At 40.6% G+C, this 21470-nt stretch overlaps 2 protein-coding genes across 5 annotated transcripts in view; one reads left to right on the top strand and one right to left on the bottom strand.

Annotated features, from left to right (window-relative positions):
- The window catches only part of ctdp1 (CTD (carboxy-terminal domain, RNA polymerase II, polypeptide A) phosphatase, subunit 1), a 106243-nt gene extending 99225 nt beyond the window's left edge, over positions 1–7018 (bottom strand). For 2 of the 3 annotated variants that reach the window (XM_026155959.1, XM_026155960.1), the window contains exons 1-2: positions 5169–7012; positions 3984–4067 (exon numbers count right to left, since the gene is read on the bottom strand). In XM_026155959.1, coding sequence (XP_026011744.1) covers positions 3984–4067; positions 5169–5464 — 380 coding nt within the window. In that variant the 5' untranslated portion in view covers positions 5465–7012. Of the gene's footprint in view, positions 1–3983; positions 4068–5168 lie in introns of all 3 variants that reach the window. The other variant, XM_026155961.1, reaches the window with a different exon arrangement.
- A 603-nt stretch (positions 7019–7621) lies between these two features.
- On the top strand, positions 7622–21423 carry adck5 (aarF domain containing kinase 5). Of its 2 annotated transcripts, none has more exons than XM_026155962.1 (15): positions 7622–7752; positions 8769–8863; positions 8955–9104; positions 11919–11994; positions 13436–13636; positions 13718–13858; positions 15025–15138; positions 15446–15577; positions 16796–16879; positions 18482–18563; positions 19209–19287; positions 19368–19459; positions 19551–19803; positions 20770–20886; positions 20954–21423. In XM_026155962.1, the coding sequence occupies exons 1-15, from the start codon at positions 7684–7686 to the stop codon at positions 21054–21056; spliced, it is 1788 nt and encodes a 595-aa protein (XP_026011747.1). In that variant the 5' UTR covers positions 7622–7683; the 3' UTR covers positions 21057–21423. The 2 variants fall into 2 exon arrangements, with proteins under 2 accessions (XP_026011747.1, XP_026011749.1); XM_026155964.1 differs by lacking the exon at positions 7622–7752 and adding an exon at positions 7779–8128.
- The last annotated feature ends 47 nt before the right edge of the window (positions 21424–21470 follow it).

Genomic DNA, 21470 nt, shown 5'->3' with positions numbered 1-21470 from the left:
TACACACGCAGCAGAGAGAGGCACAGGATTATTGCAGCCTATTTCTCATAGTGAGGACTCCCCTCAAACAAATGACCATAATTTCCAAACCGTAGGGGCTAGAGCGGTCATTCTTACACCGTTTTGTTCAGAAGAGATGGGGGAATCTTCCAGTGTTAACAATTTATCATTAAAATGTGAATTTTTAGAGATATACGACATGGATGACTTGTTGACTTAGAAGCCACGAATTCCCCCAATATGCAAATTTGAATGCCTGAGGCCACATATATGATTGGCTGCCTGGGAAGCCGTGCAGGCCCTGATTTGTGGATTTGAATTCCTCAGCCCTCAGATATGATTGGCTGGCTTAGAAGCCATGAAGGCCCCGATATGCAAATTTGAATGCCTCAGGACACATATATGATTGGCTGGGAAACCGTGCAGTCCCTGATTTGAAAATTTGAATGTCTAAGTCCTCACAGAGGATTGGCTGCCTGGGGACCTGGCAGAAATATATAGAAATACTATGATTAAGCATAAATACTACATTTAGTAGAAATACTATGTTTTAGCACAAATACTATAAAAAGCAGAAATACTATAATTTAGCAGAAATACTATATTAAGCACAAATCCTATAAAAAGCAGAAATACTATATTAGGCACAAATCCTATAAAAAGCAGAAATAGTATGATTAAGCATAAATACTACATTTAGTAGAAATACTATGTTTTAGCACAAATAGTATAAAAAGCAGAAATATAATTTAGCACAAATAGTATAAAAAGCAGAAATATTATAATTTAGCACAAATAGTATAAAAAGCAGAAATATTATAATTTAGCACAAATAGTATAAAAAGCAGAAATACTACATTTAGTAGAAATACTATGTTTTAGCACAAATAGTATAATAAAGCAGAAATACTATAATTTAGCAGAAATACTGTATTTAGCACAAGTACCGAAAAGTACCAGAAATACTATGATTTAGCAGAATAGCAATAACTTACAAAATTACAAATATGGAGGCATATTGAAACAGAAATGCAGAGAGGGACACACAAACACAGGCTCTAATCCAGTCAATCAGTCTAACTATATTCAATTTAAATCCTACAATGACATGCTGCCAAATAAGGGCAGGGTCCTCTCTCTCCCACTAAACACACACACACACACACACACACACACACACACACACACACACACACACACACACACACACACACAGACACAGAGGGAGAGAGCTGCCGAATTTAAATCCACCAATCAGAGTGGCTGTTTACGTTTTCCCGCCAAAAAAGGTGCATCTTTTTACACACGCAGCAGAGAGAGGCACAGGATTATTGCAGTCTATTTCTCATAGTGACGACTCCCCTCAAACAAATGACCATAATTTCCTAACCGTAGGGGCTAGAACGGTCATTCTTACACCGTTTTGTTCAGAAGACATGGGGGAATCTTCCAGTGTTTACAATTTATCATTAAAATATGAATTATTAAAGATATTTGACTTCTAATGCACCATAACTGAGTAGAGCGAAGCAAAAACTGCCTTGACTTGCCCTCAAACAACGCTTTGTAACTTGAAATCTATTTGGAGTATCGATATCATTCTTTCACCGTAAGAGACAGCAGGCTTTGGTGAACAATCATGGAAATTTTCAGGTCTCTGTGGAAATCCAACAAAAAGTTATGACGAGAGAAAAAAGTGGTTCATTTCCAGACTTTGAAATCTGAAGAAATCTGAGCGAAGGACGAATTTCCTACCCTCAAACAAGTCCAACTCATTTCAGAACGGTAATAGTTGAGAAAGAAATTCTTGAATTGTGAGCGTCAGGAGTGTCTGAAGATATGCCGGGACAAGCCTCATGTCTTAACTTTGCTTCGTTAAGGAGATATGACGATTCGAATATGCCTCTCATTACAGAAATGCAGCGGTGATTTTGAACAAACTCTCCATTGACTTTATATGGAGAGTTTTCTGACCTTGTGTTAGTCTGAGGAGATTTGCGAAAGTTCTATGAATACCACAACAATGATAGTGACATTTTCTGAAAGCCAGAAAAAATACCTACGTTTTGATGTATAATTTGTGGAAGTTGAGTGAATATTGAGCAAGTAGCAAACAGTTGTTCGGACATGAAGAGAAGACTGCAAAAGCTTCAGTGGCACACTGGAAGCCAAGAGCATAGCAACCATAACAACGCATGTATTTTGTGAAAAATCACAATTTTGCAACTCAAAACTTTAAGAGGCATAAAAGTAAAACAGTAAAAGATTTGAAAAAGCTGAATCATACCTGAATAGCCCAATAATTTGTGAACATTTTAAAATTTGAATGGTTGTTCTAGGTGAAAGTATGAGGAAGTAGTTAAGTTTCAAAAACAAGCAAAATTTAGCAGAATTGCTGAAGTTTCCCATTCATTTCAATGGGACAAATTAAAGGAAAAAAGTGGAATATTTTAAAAAGTATAATAGTTAAAAATAGCAAAAGTCATAGCCGGAAAGAGCAAAAATAGCTGAATAGTTTAAAATTTGAACGGTGAAAATCGGCTGAAAATTGTGGAAGTAGTTTAACGGCGAAAAGTGTACGGAAGTCCTAAGAATAATAATAATAATAATAATAATAAAGAATAAAGAGAAACAGGAACTCTATAGTGTGGATGCTTAAAGCATCCACACAATAATAAAGAATAAAGAGAAACAGGAACTCAATAGTGTGGATGCTTAAAGCATCCACACAATTACTGGTAACAGCCAGCGTTACCCCTCAGCCTCCGAGAAGGAACACCTATGGTATCAATTTTAAAAGCCTACGAGCCTCGAGTTATCACATTTGTATAACATTTAACCTTTGACTTTGAGATTTATACTCATTTTAACTTTAATGGCTGAGGGGTAAAAAATGGTTTGAAAAGCTCCTGAGAACCTTTTTGCATCTTGCAAAGGGTTTGACTCTAACTGAAAGTCAACCAGTAGATTGTTGTTTGAGCTAACTAGCTGTAGCAACCTTTCAAAAATCAAATCAAATCAATTGAGTAGATTATGTATATAAACAACAATAATGTGCTTTTTAAGTATCTTGAGGTAAGTGTTGTAGATGAGCTTTGCCCCACAGATCAAACACTTGTATATTAGGTTAAACTGGTGATTCTAAATTGGCCACAGAGGTAAATCTAAGTGTGAATGAATGTCTGTCTCTCTGGATTAGTGATAGTGATAGACTGGCATCTATCACTCCTATGACAGGCTGGACAGGCTCCAAGAAAACAGACAGAGAAAACAAAAGAAAGACATACTGCCTTTACCCAAAGCACAAGGACAGAAAATAAGGCTTTATAAGACATAGGTTCTATGGAGCTTCCATACATAGATGGTGTTGAACAAGTGGAAAAACAAAGTCTGGACTCTCTAGATCTACAAATGCCTCCCTACTAAAACATCCTCTGTAATCACATTTTAAAAACAATGATATCACATAGTTCAAATGCTTAGCTAAGTTTAAGTTCATTCATACAATTGAGTAAATGTAATATCAAAGATATTATCATCATATTATTTTGGTTTACATTTAATCATGTTTGTACATTTAAAGCCTACCAATAATGGCATTTTGCTTGGTTTTTGTCTTTGAAAACAGCGTTGGGTAAACGTCACAGCTATCTTTTTTTAAAGAAAACATGTTTTTAATTTTTTGACCAATGTTTTCAGAATAGTTTTCATTTACTCATTTTGCTAGGTTTTGTTCACTTCCCCCCCCCCCCTTTTCTTCTGCCACCAGCATGTGAAATGACGCAACCGTGACATCCATCCCAAATGAGTGGTTTGCTGTTCCATTTTAGTTTGTTTTATTGTTTATAGATATATCTATGTAATAAAAAGGGGTAAGTTGTAGTTCTTGGGGGGAAATGCATGAGCAGATCAGAAAAACACAAAGATTTAAGTTAAAGACAAACAAACAAAAAAAGAAAGAAAGAGATAAAGCATGTATTTACTGAGTTAGATCTTGACCACATTCGGCACATAAGCCCTTCATGACAATGGGATGGCTGCATTCTTCTATTCTGGCTATGGTGCCCCTGCAAAAAGGAAAAAAAAAAACAGGAAAATAATTAAAGACCCAGTTTACTTGCTTGCAAACTGAAGCCTGAGACTGTGCACAGATTCTCATTAACTGTAGCATGCAAGTATATAAAGAAACATATAAAGAAAGGTATTAGTTAGGTGTTTTATTTTATTTAGCTGTAATAATAAGACGCTGTAAAAGTACTATAAATAGCTAGCAGTAGATTAAGCAGGGAGCAAGAGTTTACAAAGAGTACCTGAAAGCAGCACGACCCTTTCCTAACAGCAAATAACAACTATATCAGCTTTGAATGTGTATCAATATCAAAAGGTGTCGAATTTAAATGTAAAGATTTCAAAAACAGAACATTTCTTTTAAATCTGATATATAATTCGCATAAAAAGTGACGCTAATACATAATAAAGCACAAAAAGACCGGTCAAACCATTTAAAACGAACTTCAAAATCTCCTCTTTTGGTAATTAACTGCTATTAACGCGTATTAATTCTCCCGTTACTGTGAATTAATACGCGTTAAAGTATATATATATACGGCTGGTTCAAGCTCACGAGGATAACGGCTGCCTCCAGGGTCACTTTTCTACCTGTCAATCTGCACTGCTTGTATACAATTTTGTGCACGCGATAGTGGCTGAGTCAAGGCAAACAGCACAGCACGAGCGCATCTACCACGTGGTCGTGCCTTCAAAACAAAAGTGCGGAGCTTTGGGAATTCAATCATTACTGTACGTTAATAAAATTAACTAAAATTCTGATTTAGCAAATACAATTGTTTTCTAACTTTCTCTTCCACTACAATCACAACTCCTGAAAAAGCTCGATAAAACAACATTTATAAAACACGATGCTTTTATTTTGAAAGCCCCCCGACGAAACGCCAGCTTGTTTATTTTGCGGTACTTGACTCTGGTCGGAGCAAAAGCTTCACTGTGTTGCTTTGAGCGTGGCTAGCAAACAAGCTAACGTCAGGTTGTTAGCTCGTTAGCTAGCTTAGGTACAATGAGCGTGAAGACAGCTGCAACAAAACGGAGCTGACACAAACAGGGAACAGGTCAGCTAACATTAACGAGCTATAGCAAGCAGGGTGACTCACCCAGGAGATATGACTTCTCCAAGTTGACTGCATAACTCCTTCACTATTCCAGCACGGTCCGATTTCACCTTCTTCTCTGGCAGCCTGGCACCATCAGTCCCCTTCTCCTGAGGTATGGGTGCACACAGTGCTAGCACGGAGTCCACGTTAACAAGAGAGCCGGCTTTGACTTTCCACTCTATAAGCCGGACAGGGAGAGCCCCAGCTGGCCAGCAGATATCCGCCACCTGCACCATGGGGCCCTCTGCAGCTGCACCATCGCCGCCACCACCAAAATCTGCAGGAGGATCCTCCATCTGCCCCGCACTCTCCAAAAACAAAATCTCCTTACTTTTGAAAAGCTGACAACTTAAAAGGTATCCACTCGACTTCGCAAACCCCCGTGTATCATTAAAACGTGCGAACCGTCAACATCGAGGAGAATTAAAACAAATGTGCTGCAGATTTAAACACAGCAGCTCCACAGTCCCAGCTACGTTCGCTCTTCCCGCCCGTAAACAGGAAAGCGCAACACTGCAGCGACACGGGTCGCTACAGTATCCGGTATACAGCAAGCCACTCGCGAAAAACACCAGAGAACTTCTATCGTCTTCGAGAACGCCCACTCTTTGGATCTCTATTTTCTTAGAGGGCGCTCGCGAGGTAGTCCTGAATGAATACATCCCTGTGGACGTGAAGCCCCCAAATGTAAATTCCGTCGAGGATTTTATGCTGGGGACTTTATCGTGTGTTTTATAGGTGAATGTGAGGCAAAATATTTTACGGGGTTCGATTGTAGTTAAAATGCGTTTTTTGTGACAGCGCAATAATAAGACACTTTACGGCATCTGCCATTTTGATTTGGGGCATAAAGCTAGTGAATCCTAAATTGACCAATCAACTTGCAGGTTTGGTTTTAGGAAAATCCGATTCTCTTTTTTTTAAGATAAAGGAAATGATGTAACTGTTGTTATGTTTTAGGTCGTAAAAATTATAGGTATGCAGAAAATAATGACAATAGTAATTTGTGGGTTTTTGTCTAGAAGCAGGTTTTACCCGTTTAGGTCCTTTTCACTTGTGATCATCGAGGACGAGCTCGCCGGCGCCCTCTGCAGTGCCGCTGGCTAATCTACAGTCAGTTTGTGTACAGTGGGATTATTAGGAAATGAAACTACTTCCCTAGATTATCTCTGAACGCAGTTTCTATTTAGGTTTCAAAATAAAACGACTCGTGCCTCTTTGTGACGCTTTTCACAATGTTGCCGTAAACTTTTAAAGTCACCAATGTGGTTATTCTAAGTGCTCCTTATTATAGATATCACCTATATAGCGCTTACATATTGTGTTAAAATCCGTGCAACCGTGAAAGATCATTATTTATGTTTTCCCTTTTTCTTTAAAGCTGCTGAACCCGCACAGACATGGTGTTACCTGACGCAACGTGATGTAACATATAAGTAACACTACACAAGTGTCTCATGGGGTTTTTTTGCAATAAGAGCACGATATTTACAAATACAGTAATGTTTTAAGGTGTAAGTGAAGGAGGTTGTTATAAGTTTAAGAAAGCCTTAGGTTTGATTGTATAGGTTATACCGGCCCTCGAGGTATGTTAATATTTAACTTTCCAGGCTGAAGATGGGACTGAAGGAAGTCAGCAGGGGATATAGATGATGACCTTACAGGACAAGGACGTACCTCGCACTGTTCTAGCTACTCAATGACGAAGAACTTAAGCACCTCCTTCCAGAGTGTTCCTTACAACTAACCGAGATGTTTCACTGCCCGATTTCTTTTTCACGCAGGTGTGAAAACGCCTTTCTTCTTATAGTTCACAATAAAAGCCATAGAAATAGTCTTGAAATACCAGCGATAAAACATAGCTTACACAAGTAGCTTCCGTTAACGTTTGGTTTTTAAAAATGATTTTATACTATGTTCTACAAATTATGAAATAGACATCATTTTCTTATTAAATGTATAAACGTTGTTGTGGGGTTAATGAAATAGAATCTTTTTTTTTTCATTGAGGCAAAATTAGTAATTTAAAGGAACTCATGAAATTCCTGAAATTATATTTTAAATAAAATTATGTATATTGCACACCACGGGGCTTCTGTTACCTAACCTAGGTCACTGTCAGTAGGTGGATGCAGTAGGTCGTTGGATGGACTTAGCACTATTGTGGTTAAAGTTCTACAATCTATTTCCATCAATAAATAGACCTATTTGCTAAAGACAGGTTCTAGTTATTAACACAACGTGTGATGTTAAATTAAGTTTTCCTTTGCACATTTCTTAATTTTAGAAACACACACACACACACACACACACACACACACACACACACACACACACACACACACACACAGTGGAGGGAAGTATCTGCATTACACAGGAAGTTTCCCGATGATCCACATATTACATCCACCATGACTCGTCTCCCATATCATTGGCACTGTATCAGTGCAAAAGAGACAACGATAGTGCAAAGGTGGCCGAGGTGGTGGGAGCCAATCATAATTCAGATACACACATGTCCAGTGTTGGTAGGAACCAAAATTTCTGTGAGGTAGGGGGACCTTTGTGTGTCTTCAAGCAGGAGGTACGGGTGTGGTTTTAGGACGGATCTAATGAGTTAGATTTTTTTTTCTAAAAGAATCACATCAGATAAGAAAAATGTGACTATTTTCAGTTATCTCAATAATAAATAAGTAAGAAATCTTTTCACTTGTAGTTTTTATTTGCACGGCCGAACGAGCTGTCAAAAAATAAACGGAAACTACAGTATGTGGGAGGGTACCATCTCGCATTGCGTTACCCTTTGGTTAAACATAAAGGGAACCAGTGTGCTGTTAGCAGTTTATGAAGGGGAAAGGTAAAGCGTTTACTGGTGGCTGCTGACACGGAATATTAATACGTCTCTTGGAGCGGGTCTGTTTTAATAACTCGGAAACATGATAGCGGAGAACTGTAAAGTGGTAAATAAATCGTATTTACTACACATTATTAACCCAATTCTCTCCAATTAGCAAGTTAATTGCTAGCCAGCTGCAATTGTTCCCGGTGTGTTGGCGTTTGTGTATATTATCTGAAGTTTAAACTAAATGCCAAGGCCGTGTTTCAAAACCATACTGCTACCTAGAGTGTTTTAAAGCTGGTTTTGACATGAGGTAAGAACACATTCAACACTGTTTCCAGCCATGATGTGAGTAGGAGAATGAGACTGCATGAGTGGATCGTGCGCGCTGGAACACTTGGGAGGATGGGGGTTGCTCAGGTCCCTGACCCCGCTGCCATGTGTGAATTCATTTATCAGCACTGGAAACATTTTGTCCCTCAAAAGCAAACTGCCAAGAACAACAAAGTCACAGTATAGCTGCTCACGTTCGCCTTGAACCAGACGTTCTCGCTTCCCGTCCCTCGCGCGCACGTTTTCTTGTTGTTCCTCAGAACACAGCGTCTGTCCTCTGGGCCCACACTTTACTTCGTGCCCTAAACCTCTTTACCTAACTCGGGGGGTTGGTTAATGTTCACTTAACCTGTGCAAACACAGAGTTCAGATGTGTCAGATGGAAGTGGCGCTGTAGTTCACTCATACACTGCTTTGTTTTTCTTCAGTTGACGTTATGTCTGCATCAACTGGCTCTCCTCCGAAGAGCTCCGCTTCCTGGATCTTCATCCCTCCCAGCAAGGCGATCTTTCAGTTCACTCAGGTAGCAGACAGCTGAGGACTGTAGATGAGCTTCAGGCTATGCTCAAGTCTGCATGCAATGAGACTGTATGTGTGTGTTTTAAATCTTGCAGAGATGCTAAGCGCAGAGGCTTGTTATGGAAGACGCTCGTTGGCCTCTCTGTTGGCGTTCCTGTGGCGGTGAGCATCAAGTATGCCGTATCGCAGCCCAGACAGAGGAGACAGATGAGGATTGTGATTGAAGGGTTTGGCCGCTTCTGCAGGTTTGTATGAATGTCATTATCAGCATCATGAGATTCTAACACGTGTTCAGTCTGAGGCTGTGAAATGGTCTCTAAATGGTGACTTCTTATCTATTAAACTTGCACATTAGATTTGTATATCTAATAGTGTTCTCTAAGTATTGTCAGGAACATTAGCTAAAGTAGGTAATTTTTTTCATGAATGGATAAAAGCAAAAGAAACAAAAATATCCTGACAACATTTCCTTTTATGGAAAGCGATAATTTTATCCCTCTTATAAGGTTGTAAATTCCATCTCATTACTTTTAGTTTTTGGGTTACACCACAAGACTGAGAGCAGGGTGGAGACGGGCAGGAGCAGATGTGTGGCCAAAGTCAATGTATTCATTAAGCCAAAATGGCTTCTGTTTTGCCTCATTTATTATTCCACCAAGAGGTTACGTTTTTACTGTCCGTGTCATTCATTCTGTCTGTAAACATAACAGCCCAAAAAGTTAAGACTGAACTCTGATGAAACTTTGGGGGTGTAGAGTGGGGTCATGTTAGCTTTGCATCCACTAAGCTATTCAAGGTCAGCTTCATTGGTCAAAACCTGACAAAAAGCCTCATGGAAACTTAGAAACTGTTATTCTTGCTAGTGTGGTGTGTTTTATCAAGATGTATAAAATCTACTTTATAAAGACTGAAAGTATCAAAGTTGTTATATTGATGTGAAGCTCAAAGGCCCCATAGAGCTGTTTGAAACGGTGTTTCTTACTGCCATTGTTTGTATTGACAAACATATCGGCATATAGGAAATGATTTATTGGCATTCTAAGTACCTCTTAACTTTGGACATCTGATCTCTTCTTAAAGGTCAAATGAGGTATAAATATTATAAAAATCTGTTATCCTTTAAACTTTGCTTAAACTTCAGTTGCTTTTGTTTGTATTGGCAACATTTAGGAAGTGATATGGGTATATGACGATTCTAACTATCACTCTGCATTTAAATATTGACCTTTGACCTCACTTTTACGTTTCACATCTGCCTTTTTTCAAGTTGACCCCAGAATGTGTTTCATCCTTAAATAAGGCATTGCCAAGAGAAAGAGAGCTACCTAACTCAAGGGACGAACTAGTGTTGTCTATGCATAACAGACAACTTTATGTTACTGGCAGCCTGTTGCTGTGTAGTGTGTCCTTAAAGATTTGAGGAAACTGAATGCTGTGAGAAGGTCATGTCCTTAAAGAAGACCTGAGACAGCATCTGTGAGCTACATCGGGCCCTTCAGTTGGTGCATCTGTTCTCTGAAGCCTCCTCAGAAGTGGTCTCAGTGGAAGGATGGCCAAATTACACAAGAACTCAACTGAAAATGCATCAAGTCTGATGAATCTAGTCCTCACTGGACTGTATGGAGGATCTTGGGAGACAGACTACAACAGTATGACTGTAAAACATGGTGGAAGCTCTGTCATGTTTTGGGGCTGCATTTCAGCTAGTGGGGTTGGGGATCTTTTTAAAAGTTATGGATTGTACATGTAGAAAAGTGCCATCTGATTTTGGAAACCACTGTGGGAAGAGTCAAATTGTTTATGGCCTCATTTTCAGCACAATGATCCCAAACACAGTGCCGTAAAATACCTGGACAGTGTTCTGTTGTGTGTTTATTCCATCAGTCATGGATCGGCCCCCCCAGAGCCTAGACCTCAGCTTTCTTAAAGCATTAAAGCAATGTGGGAACATCCTGATACAGAACAGTAGCCAACATTCAAAGAAGAGCTTTGACTGTCCTTCAAGAAACCTGCAGAACTAGTCCCAAAGACTACTTGAAGAAACTGCAAGAAAGTTGACGTACAAGAGTTCAGGCTGTGTGGAAGAATAAAGCTGGCTGTGTTAAATGTTGAGGTTCAAGCTTGTTACAATTATACAAACTCTGTTTTTTCCTTCTTTGCTGTATTTACATGTATGTTTGCATGTTTCAATAAATCGCTGCTCCCCTTCCCGAGTTTCTTAGCATCACTTCCGCGCAGCGCTGTCTGTGCCTAGAAGCCATTAGCACTGGGCTTAATTGACCCATTCTTACCAATCAGAAGATCGATGCATTGATCCCTGATTTTTCCAGTCCATGTGCTGAGATGTCCTTGAGCAAGATATTGAACCCCAGTGTATCCGTGCAAGTGCATGCTTAGATAAAAGTGACATCTTTGAGTTTTCAACCGAGTAGAAATGCAGAACACACTTTTACCAAATGCTGCTAATAGGAAATCCAATCGTAGATGTTTTCTCTCTATTTTATAAGCTGCAGATATCTTTGAGCTGATGCTAGATTATTTAAGTTGATTTCCAGATCCCCTTCCTCACACAACCCTTAACGGATCAGTATGTACTTCCAGCGTGGAACCAGAAATCTCATGCAAATGCTTAAACCGTTACACCGCAGAACCATTGGTGCTGCTTAAATGAAATTAACAAGATAATATGTATGAAAACATGAGGGCAGAGAATGACTCTGCTGTATTGCAGCAGCCTATGTGTGTGGAGCCTAGTGGTAAATGAAGAGCACATGATTTTTATTACACTAGTGCTGTGTCACTGTATTTGAAGTACACTTTTGCTTTATTCTAACTTGCTGGAAGTGTAACAATTTGCCTTTCTCGGATCAGTTCAGACAGACTACATTTTTAAGAACATTTTGCAATCCTCACTTTTTTTCTCACTAATCTTTATTATAGAAAAACGATCTTCTTACCGCTGATCGTGTTAGGAATCGTCATCACATGCTAGCAACTCTGTTTATTTGTAAGTCAGACCTTTCAGTTCCAGTAATCATCAGATATGTGTGTGTCCTCAGATCTCTCTCTGTGGGACTCTTCATTTCCGCTGACTACTGGTGGACCACCAACGTGCTGCTTCATGGAATAGATGAGGTCAGTTTATTTTTAGAGTGGATTGACCCACTCTAAGCTTTGGCTGAAGCTCTGACAGACCAAGGATTTCTTCATGACACCTAATGCCAGGGTCAGTGTGTCGTTGCCAAGCCTGCAGACGTCTGTGTCCCGCTGCATGGATATGCTTCCCCAGATATCACTGACCCACTGAACAGTGGTACAGACAGCAAAATGTTCTTCAGATCCTTTTATGTCTGTCACATGTGCTCAGGGTGAACCTGCTCTCTCTGTGAAAAGTGCAAGGAATCAGTGGTGGAGCTGCCAATTCTGGTATTCTGTGGCATATGTCAGTCTCCGTGGTGCCAGGGAGTGAGCGCAGGGCCCACTGGAGGATGTCAGGCCACCCTTATGAACCCATACAAGGTTCCCATGGCAATGACTTCAGCTTCCAGGCCCCTCTTCTGTGAAACCAGCTCCTAGTCTAGATTCTGGAGACAGACACCCTCCCTACTTTCAAGATCAGGTTTAAAACTTTTGATAAAGCTTATAGTTAAACCTGGATCAGGTGACCCTGAATCCTCCCTTAGTTATGCTGCAATACTTTCAGACTACTGCGGGCTTGTCATGGTGCACTCAGCATTTCTTCTTCACTGTGTTTATACCCCACTCTGCATTTCCACAGTGTGTGTTTTGTCCTGTCCTCCTGTTTGTTTTTGGGTTTTTCCTTCCCAGTGTCCCCAAGTGCTTAATCAAAAGGGGGGTGTTTTTTCTGTATTGTTTTAGGGTCTTTACCTGACAGTATAAATGCACCTTGAGGTTGCTGTTACTGTCATTTGGTGCGTTTATAATAAAAATGTAATTAAATAAAGTCTGTTTCTAATTGTTTCTGTCCTGTTGGAGGTCATTTTGTAGCTCTGGGCCTTCTATGGTCCTCTCCAGCTCTCCTAGAGTAACTGCCTTTCTCCTAGAATCTCCTCTGTGCTCTTGACAGGTTTGCAAACAAACCTTCTGGCAATGGGACTTATTGATGTTCCATGCTGGAGGTTTTGAACTACCTTTGCAGCCTCTGTAGGGTCCAGGTATCGCCCCAGCAGTGACACTGACACTAGCTAAATGCAAAAGTAGTCAAAAAACAGAAAAGATGAGGAGGTAAAAATGTCAGTGGCCACTTATAAAGCCATTCCTGGTTTGGGGGCTGTCTCATTGTTGCCCCTCTAATGCACCTGTTTTTAATTTCATTAACACCACCTTCTGCTGCTTGACTGGCCACATCAACATCCCAGAAGCTTCACTGAATTGATGCTATTCTCTCATTAAAACGTGCCCCTTTCATTTTTAGAGTACATGTACATTATTTTCTCCCTTCAGTCACTTTATTACATGTGGGGTCCAAGCTTCATGTGAACTAGAAGGAACTAGTTAGCATTGATTTTTAGCACTGATGGCGTTAATGCTTTCTGTACGTGTATCTTCCTGTTAGAGCAATCCATCCTACGTGACTGAGATGTCAGCTTGCCACCAGAGGGCAGCAGAGTCCATCGTGGAAGGAGCCATAAAGAATGGAGGCCTGTACATTAAGCTTGGCCAAGGCCTGTGTGCCTTCAATCACCTGCTACCCCCTGAGTACATCCACACCCTGCAAGTACTAGAAGACAAAGCTCTAAACAGGAGGTACAAAGAGGTGAGCAGTGCAGCACAAGCAAAGCACAGGACTCGTGAAAGGACTGAGTGACACTGGTCAGGATGTGTCTGTCTTTAACAGGTGGACGCTCTCTTTGAAGAAGACTTCAACAAGACCCCTGATAAGCTTTTTAAAGCATTCGACTATGAGCCCATCGCTGCTGCCAGCTTAGCTCAGGTTCATAAAGCCCTGCTGTTTGATGGGACTCCGGTCGCTGTGAAGGTGAGCTGCTGAAATCACTGGTCAAGTTACTTGAAAAAAGTAATCAGTAACTAGTTACTGATACTTCCCCAAAAAAGTAATCCCGTTACTTTACTGATTACTTATTTTCAAAAGTAATTAATTACTTAGTTACTTTTTAAAAACACGATTTACAACCTGAAGAGGTGATAAAGCGATAGATCTTTCAGCCCAATTCTACTTTTTCTGCATAATCCATCATACAAAATGTAATCAAATGGAAAAGTCTCTTTTTAAAACTTGTTTTATTAGTTTTAATCTTTTAACTTTATGCATCAAGCAAATATTAAATTATATGCAACATTCTCTGACTTGAATAAATTAGTTTAACATTTAAACCTATTTTCTGCACATTCCAGCACATAAAATAAAATATTTTTTGTGTTTACACTCACTCTTTCAAATAGATGCAAGTAAAACACAGCAGGAAATAAATAAAGTCAAAGACTCAGCGGTCCTGTTGCTCTATTTTCACCTGCAAAGCAGGACTAGGGTAGGCGGAGGTTTATCCTGGTGCAGGTGTGCCGCGGTCAGTTGAAGAATCCGCGAGTTTCTCTGTGAGTTTCCCGTTACGTCATTGCGCACTCGGTGCTTGCTTGGACGTTTAGGGGGGTTTTTTCGCTGTAAAAAGAAGTTTTCTTCCCACGCACAACGGACGCTAATGTTTTTGTCACTTTTTATGGAATCAAACTCAAAGTAAGGTCAGTGCTTCCACGCTTTAAACGCTGCACGCTCATACTCTCTCCCACAATCGATATATGATCCATTGTTGATCTGCACACAGCTGTTGTCACCAACGGCGCACTCGCTTACGTCACTGTCATGAGACATTCTCGCAAAAAAAATCACGGTTTTAGTAACGCAGTGACGCAGCGTTCCTACAGGAAAGTAACGGTAATCTAATTACCAATTTTGCAATAGTAATCCCTTACTTTACTCGTTACTTGAAAAAAGTAATCAGATTACTGTAACGTGTTACAAGTAACGCGGTACTGCCCATCTCTGCTGTTAACATTTTAAATGACCTCACTATAGCAGTGAAGCATGAGCCTCATGAAACAATGATTCAGTTATATCTGAGGTTTTATTTTTGGTTATGGGAAAGTTTGGTCCTGACTTTTAATAGTTTCTCGTCGTGTTTCACACAGGTGCAGTTCATTGACCTCAGGGATCGCTTTGATGGAGATATCCGAACATTGGAGATCCTGCTGGATATTATTAAGTTCATGCACCCCAGTTTTGGGTTCCGATGGGTCCTTAAGGTCAGAAAGTGTCTGTATGACTTGACCGATTCACTCGATGTTCTAAACCCAGGGTGTCCAACTTCAGGCCTTGAGGGCCGGTGTCCTGCAGGTTTTAGATGTGCCCTTGATCCAACACAGCTGATTTAAATGGCTAAATTACCTCCTCAACATCTCTTGAAGTTCTCCAGAGGCCTGTTAATGAACTCATTTGAGTCAGGATGATATCTAAAACCCGCAGAACACTGGCCCTTGAGGCCTGGAGTTCACCACAGTTTTCTGTTTAGAAAACTTCAGAAGTTACAGAGTTTTATTGTAATTTGTGTAGGACTTGAAGGGAACACTGGCTCAGGAGCTGGACTTTGAGAATGAGGCCAGGAACTCTGAGAGGTGCGCAGAGGAGCTGAAACACTTTAAATTTGTGGTTGTACCTAAAGTCTTCTGGGAGCAAACCAGCAAGGTGAAGTTGCTGTCAGTGGTACATAGTAGTGCTGGGCGATATGGAAAAAATATTTATCACGATAGGAATTATTTTATACGACGATAACGATATATATCACAATGTACCACCTGACCTGTGGTCATCTGGAAAGTACGCAGTCTGTAAACAGCGAGCGCAGAGGGTGCAGTCTTTGTTAATGAAACGGATGGTTACGCTCATGTAGGGCTGCGTATCTCTGCTCGTCACCGTCCAGGCCAGTCGTCAAGGCATAATGCACAACACTGCAAACATCCTTCTCTACTTCGGGCCGGCATGCGTCATAAGCGAGGCAACTCGACTTTATTGAAGTGCTTACGACCGGACACAACGTACCTCGGATCAAGGACTTTGACGAGGTCACGAAAGCTGTCCTTCTCAACTACATAAACAGGGGCCATGCCTTTACAAATGTAACGCGAGATGGCTCCTGTGATTTGTTTATGGTGCTGGTACGTTTTCTCATAAGGGCCTTGTGTGAAAGACTGCTGTATCTTCGGCTGGCTATAGTTTTTCTTTTCCCAACTTGCTCCCATCGTTCCACAACTTGGTTTAGCTTGAATTTTCTAGATTCTTGAGTATTCCTTTTCGTGGACCTTCTGTAGGTGATAGAAGAGATTTGTTGTGTTGCCATCGGGTGCAGGAATAGTTTTGTAGCATAGCTTGCTTCTGCTCCGTGTTGGTGCTGTTGAACCCAAAATGTAACCAAATCACAGACGTACCCCCTCTTTTCGGTCAAAGTGCTTCTTCCTGGGCTGCCTGTGTAGCTGTCTCTGTCTGTTGCATGTCGGGGCATGAAACTGCAACATGTCGCACGTCCATCGTTTTGAGTTACCGTAAAGCATGTCACAAATCCGGGTGCATGTAAAGCAGCACCATGACGCAAAACCACAAGACGGAGTTTCTTTGCGAAAAATATCATTTTTTTTATACTTTATTTTCTCTTGCATAAAGTTAAGAGTATGTATAGTGAGAAGACAACACTAATATATTTGCCACAGGCTATTTAATGTTATATTTTATGTAATAATTTATAAAATTATGATAGAAACGACAGAAGACAAATGGCATGATAGACACTTTTCTATCGTCCACACGATATATATCGTCATATCGCCCAGCACTAGTACAGAATAAGTGCACAATAATACTGCTCGACTTCCATCAGCGTCCTCTTTATTTTTTCTCTCCAATACTCAGAGAGTGCTGACAGCAGAGTTTTGCAACGGCTGCAAAATCAACAGCGTGGAAGAAATAAAACGTCAAGGACTGAGTCTGAAAGATGTAAGCTGACGATACTCTAAATCCTCGAGTCACTCACCTCTTCTCACCCTCAACCAGTTGTGGCAGGTGGTTGCCCCTCCCTGAGCCTGATTGTGCTGGAGGTTTCTTCCTCAGAGGTCCTTAGGGACATTTATTGTCTTTTGCATTTTTAGTTTTAAACCATCTTCACTGTGTTGAGTGGATTAAAGCCAAATTTGTCAAAGAATGTTTTTTTTTCTTATTTTTTTTAATTGTGGTGTCAATTCATTAAATCAGCCTAAAATGGCTAAGTTACAGAAATCCAAACACATGAGTCCCTTTGGACAAAAATGTCCACATTGAAACCCATTATAAACGCTATTTTTCACGCCAGAAAATTTATGGTCAAATCGAAAGTCAGGTCTCCAGCTTAGGTTTCGTTTTGGACTACAGGCCTTAGAGTTGTAATTTTTTTATTTGTCCACCGGGTGGCGCCCTTGCTTCACATTTGACCTCTGCTGGAAATCAGCGGGCTGCTTGGACAGACCTGCGGGAAATGACGCCTCTTTTCCGGCGTGCAGCAGCGGATTCGCCCGCTGATCGTGCGGACCATTTTTCGGTCCCTAGGACCATGAGAGGGTGCTTTTTTTTTTTTAGTCAACAGGAAATGACGTATTTGTTGTCACGTGGTACCGGAAGTGTGCGCTGGAAAAAGGAGTCCGACGCAACATGCCCCGATCATCGTCGCGAGTTAACCCGGGAGAATGCACTCATTTCGGCCTCGACGAGCAGCATTTGCCGCCTGGAGACCATTTTCTGGTTCTGGAAAAAAAAATAAAAGGCGATCGAAATGACTCTTGGTGCCAATCTTTAGTCCATCTAAAGGCCTAATTATAATAACAATCAAATATTACTTCAAATGTTTTTTTGGGAAAATATTTAGTTTTTTAGTTTTTTTTTTAGTTTTTTTGTAATTTAAAGGGTTAAAACAACGAAAATATAATTAAAACTTTATATGAATATTTCAGGGAGAAGCAGTTTTAAAAGACTGACCAATTTAAAGTGAAAAAAAAAATTAATATTTAATATTTTTATTGCACTTTTTGGGGCGTGGTCGATAGTGTGCATTTTATGAAATGCGCTCCTGGAAAAAAAATAAAAGGCGATCGAAATGACTCTTGGTGCCAATCTTTAGTCCATCTAAAGGCCTAATTATAATAACAATCAAATATTACTTCAAATGTTTTTTTTTTTAAATATTGAGTTTTTTTTTTTTTGGGGGCTAAAAAAACAGGGCGCTCATGAAGTAAAACTGGGATTTAAAGGGTTAAAACAACGAAAATATAATTAAAACTTTATATGAATATTTCAGGGAGAAGTAGTTTTAAAAGACTGACCAATTTAAAGTGGAAAAAAATATTAATATATAATATTTTTATTGCACTTTTTGGGGAATGGACATTTATGTCCATTAGGGACCAATGTGTGTGTATTTTTTAGGGATCTCTGAGGGTTAAAATACATTTTTCCTTCCCACTGCCGCCAAGTGCTTGTTATTGTTGGGTCTGTGCAACATAAACCACTTTGAGGCAACAGTTTTTGTGATTTGGTGCTATATAAAATAAATGTAGCTTTATTTTTCAGACTGCAGATAAACTGATCAGAACATTTGCTGAGCAGATATTCTACACGGGTTTTATCCATGCAGACCCTCACCCCGGGAATGGTAGGTACATCACATGGACTGTAGAGCACGGAGCCACTGGTGTTGTTACTCTGCATTTTTAAACCTCAGCATTAGTCTTTTGGTTTCCTCCATGTTGTTGTTGTTGTTCTTTTTAATGACCCAAAAAGGCTCATAATTTGGAATGAGGGTACATTTTAAACCCAACACTGGCTACCTTGTAAGGACAATCTTTACCTTATAGAAGTGATTCAATAAAGTCCTGTGATTTCACTCATTAAAACTGAAGCACAAACTTCCTGGATGCTCTGTTCCACATAACAGGACATGTTGTTTGTCAGTTAATTCCATTAAAATCTACGAAAGGCATCAACACAGCTGACAAAGAAGCCAGACACCTGTAAGCCTTAGAAAAATCCAAATGAGAAAAGTCACACACTTGAGTGTTTATTAAGAAACTTGTTTATAGCAGGGTTGTTAAATCAGTGGCTATGTGGGAAGTTTAATTCTTTAAAATTCTGAGATTTTTTGTTTTTACTTTATTTTTTTTACAGTAACGTTCATAAACAAGTTCAAGTTGTTTACTCATGCTAAAAAAAAACATATACATATCATATGAAATGACATGAGTTAGTAACAGAGGTTCTAAAGAGAAGAAGTCACTCAAATTTGGATCATGTGTTGCAGTTCTCGTGAGGCGAGGTCCTGACAACAAGGCGGAGCTGGTGCTGTTGGACCACGGCTTGTACGAATACCTCAGCCAGCAGTAAGAAACTGATGAGTCGGCATGAGATACTCTCAGGTTTTTCTTCAGCTATCTGCTTTAACTCTGACCTTTGAACTTAGAGATCGAGAGGCCCTCTGTAAACTTTGGAGGTCCATAGTCCTCAGGGACGAGGCAGAAATGAAGCAGCAGTCCAGCGCCCTCGGGGTCAAAGGTCAGGACGCTTGACTTAAACGCCATGTTAACTTTGTTATGAACAAATGTGGGGATTAAAATCAAACACGAGGGCTCGTCGTCCTCTGCAGAGTACTTCCTCTTCTGCGAGATGCTGCTGCAGCAACCAATCAACATGCACAAGTTGGGTCTGTCCAACATCCTGAGCAAGGAGGAGACGGCCTACATGCGTGAGATGGCCGTCCACCGCTTCGAGAGCATCATGCAGGTGCTGAAGTCGATGCCTCGGCCCATGCTGCTGGTGTTCAGGAACATCAACACGGTGCGGAGCATCAACATCAGACTGGGGGCGCCGGTGGACCGCTACTTTGTCATGGCCAAGAGGTAAACACCCTAACACAACATCTCAGGGGTCAGGGCCATTAAGGATGAGATCAGATTGTGTAAAGCAATATTTCTTTTGGGAATGTCAGTCGGTACTTAGCTTTAAATTAGTGGGTATGCTGCGTGTTGCCCCTGTGTGGATACAGCTGCAAGGATCAGCTAATGAGTGTGCACACCACAGTTTCACCCGTATACGTCACTTCTGACTCCAAAAATCATCAGCCAAAAACCCTAATGCACAGACACCAGTAGGTGATGGCTTATGACTCTGTCCATCTGTTATCTACAGTCTGTTTAAAACACCTGATGCCTGGAAGTATTCAAACAATAAAGAGCGTAATGAGTCAATGTCTGCTGGGCAGTTAGTGTGAACCCTGAGTAAGCAGAACCCAAAGTGAGCCCCACACACACTCAAAGAAAACCAGGCCTCAGGATCGATACGTTTGTCCTTATTTGGTTTTTTTGAGACGCTTTGAACTTTATTCTGTGCTTATCAAAGAAAAATGTCCCCACACGGTTGGTCAAAAAGCACTATGGATTTCTAGTTCAGGACCTTGCATTAATAACTTAAAGGCACGTGACCTCTATAGGACAAAGTTTTGTGAAGAAATAAAAACCGATCAATGCACTGCATTGAACTCCATCGCACACTGTTGAAGTTCACACTTCCACAGTCAGCTCATTTTCCAGCATGAAAGTTATAATAGAAATTTTCCCAGAGCGCAAAGTTGTTTGAGCAAAAATGCAGAATTTTAAACCTGACGCTGATGTTAGGGCTGAATTACATGTTTATTTTTAAATGTAATTTTGTGTCTCAGTGACCATTAAAGTTGATTAAAACAATACTTTAAAATATCTGCCTCAAGAAGTGCTGTGAGTGATAATCTTTTGTGAAGCCTCCACATCTCCAGCAGAATGTCGTAAAGGTTTGCAGATCTTGTGCATGTCTCTTTTTCTCATCAACAGCGCCGTGCGAGGCTGGGGGAAGATTCAGGCTGAGAAGGTCGGCGTCCTCCCCCAGCTTTGGCTCTTCCGCTGGGGGAGGACTGCATGGGAGAGCGCCAAGTTTGAAGTTGCTCTGAGGTGTGCAATAATTAAAGAAATATGTTCTGTGATTGGAGCCACTGAGCTGATTAGATTACTTTTACAGATCAGAGATGGCAGTGATGAGCCTGACACGTGCGGTCCTGGCGCTGCTCCAGTACTTGGGCCTCCTATCGCTGGACTCCGACTTGTACGAGTACCTGAAATAGCGCGCAAGCGTCTCACTACAAAGGATTCATTCCAAGCACAAGTGAACACAGCTCATCAGTGAGCCTTTTGCTGCTCAAGCAGCTCCGAGTGCTGGTGGTTTACGTTGCTGCTCGACCGTGAGCAACGTTCCCACCAAACCACCTTCAGGGTCTGCTGGGGGAGAATGTGCTCCACTGCAGGACTGGAAGCATCCGTTCCAGGGCGAGAGGAGCAACACCACCAATGGGACTTTTAAGTAATTAAATCTTATTTATTTTAAGAGTAATTTTGGGAAACCAAATCCAATGAGGTTTTTAACCTGCAGGTTTTTTAATGAAGCAGACATTTTCTCAGTTATTCTGTCAGACAGTATTTTGTCCAGTACCACCTGACTGTTTAAATTATGAGAACATGGTAATAAAACACGAAGAAAT

Source organism: Astatotilapia calliptera, chromosome 22 (assembly GCF_900246225.1).
Source record: "Astatotilapia calliptera chromosome 22, fAstCal1.2, whole genome shotgun sequence".
In the NCBI taxonomy this organism is placed as follows: domain Eukaryota; kingdom Metazoa; phylum Chordata; class Actinopteri; order Cichliformes; family Cichlidae; genus Astatotilapia; species Astatotilapia calliptera.
Note: the sequence above shows the minus strand (reverse complement) of the source record. Positions and strands in the feature narration are given on the sequence as shown.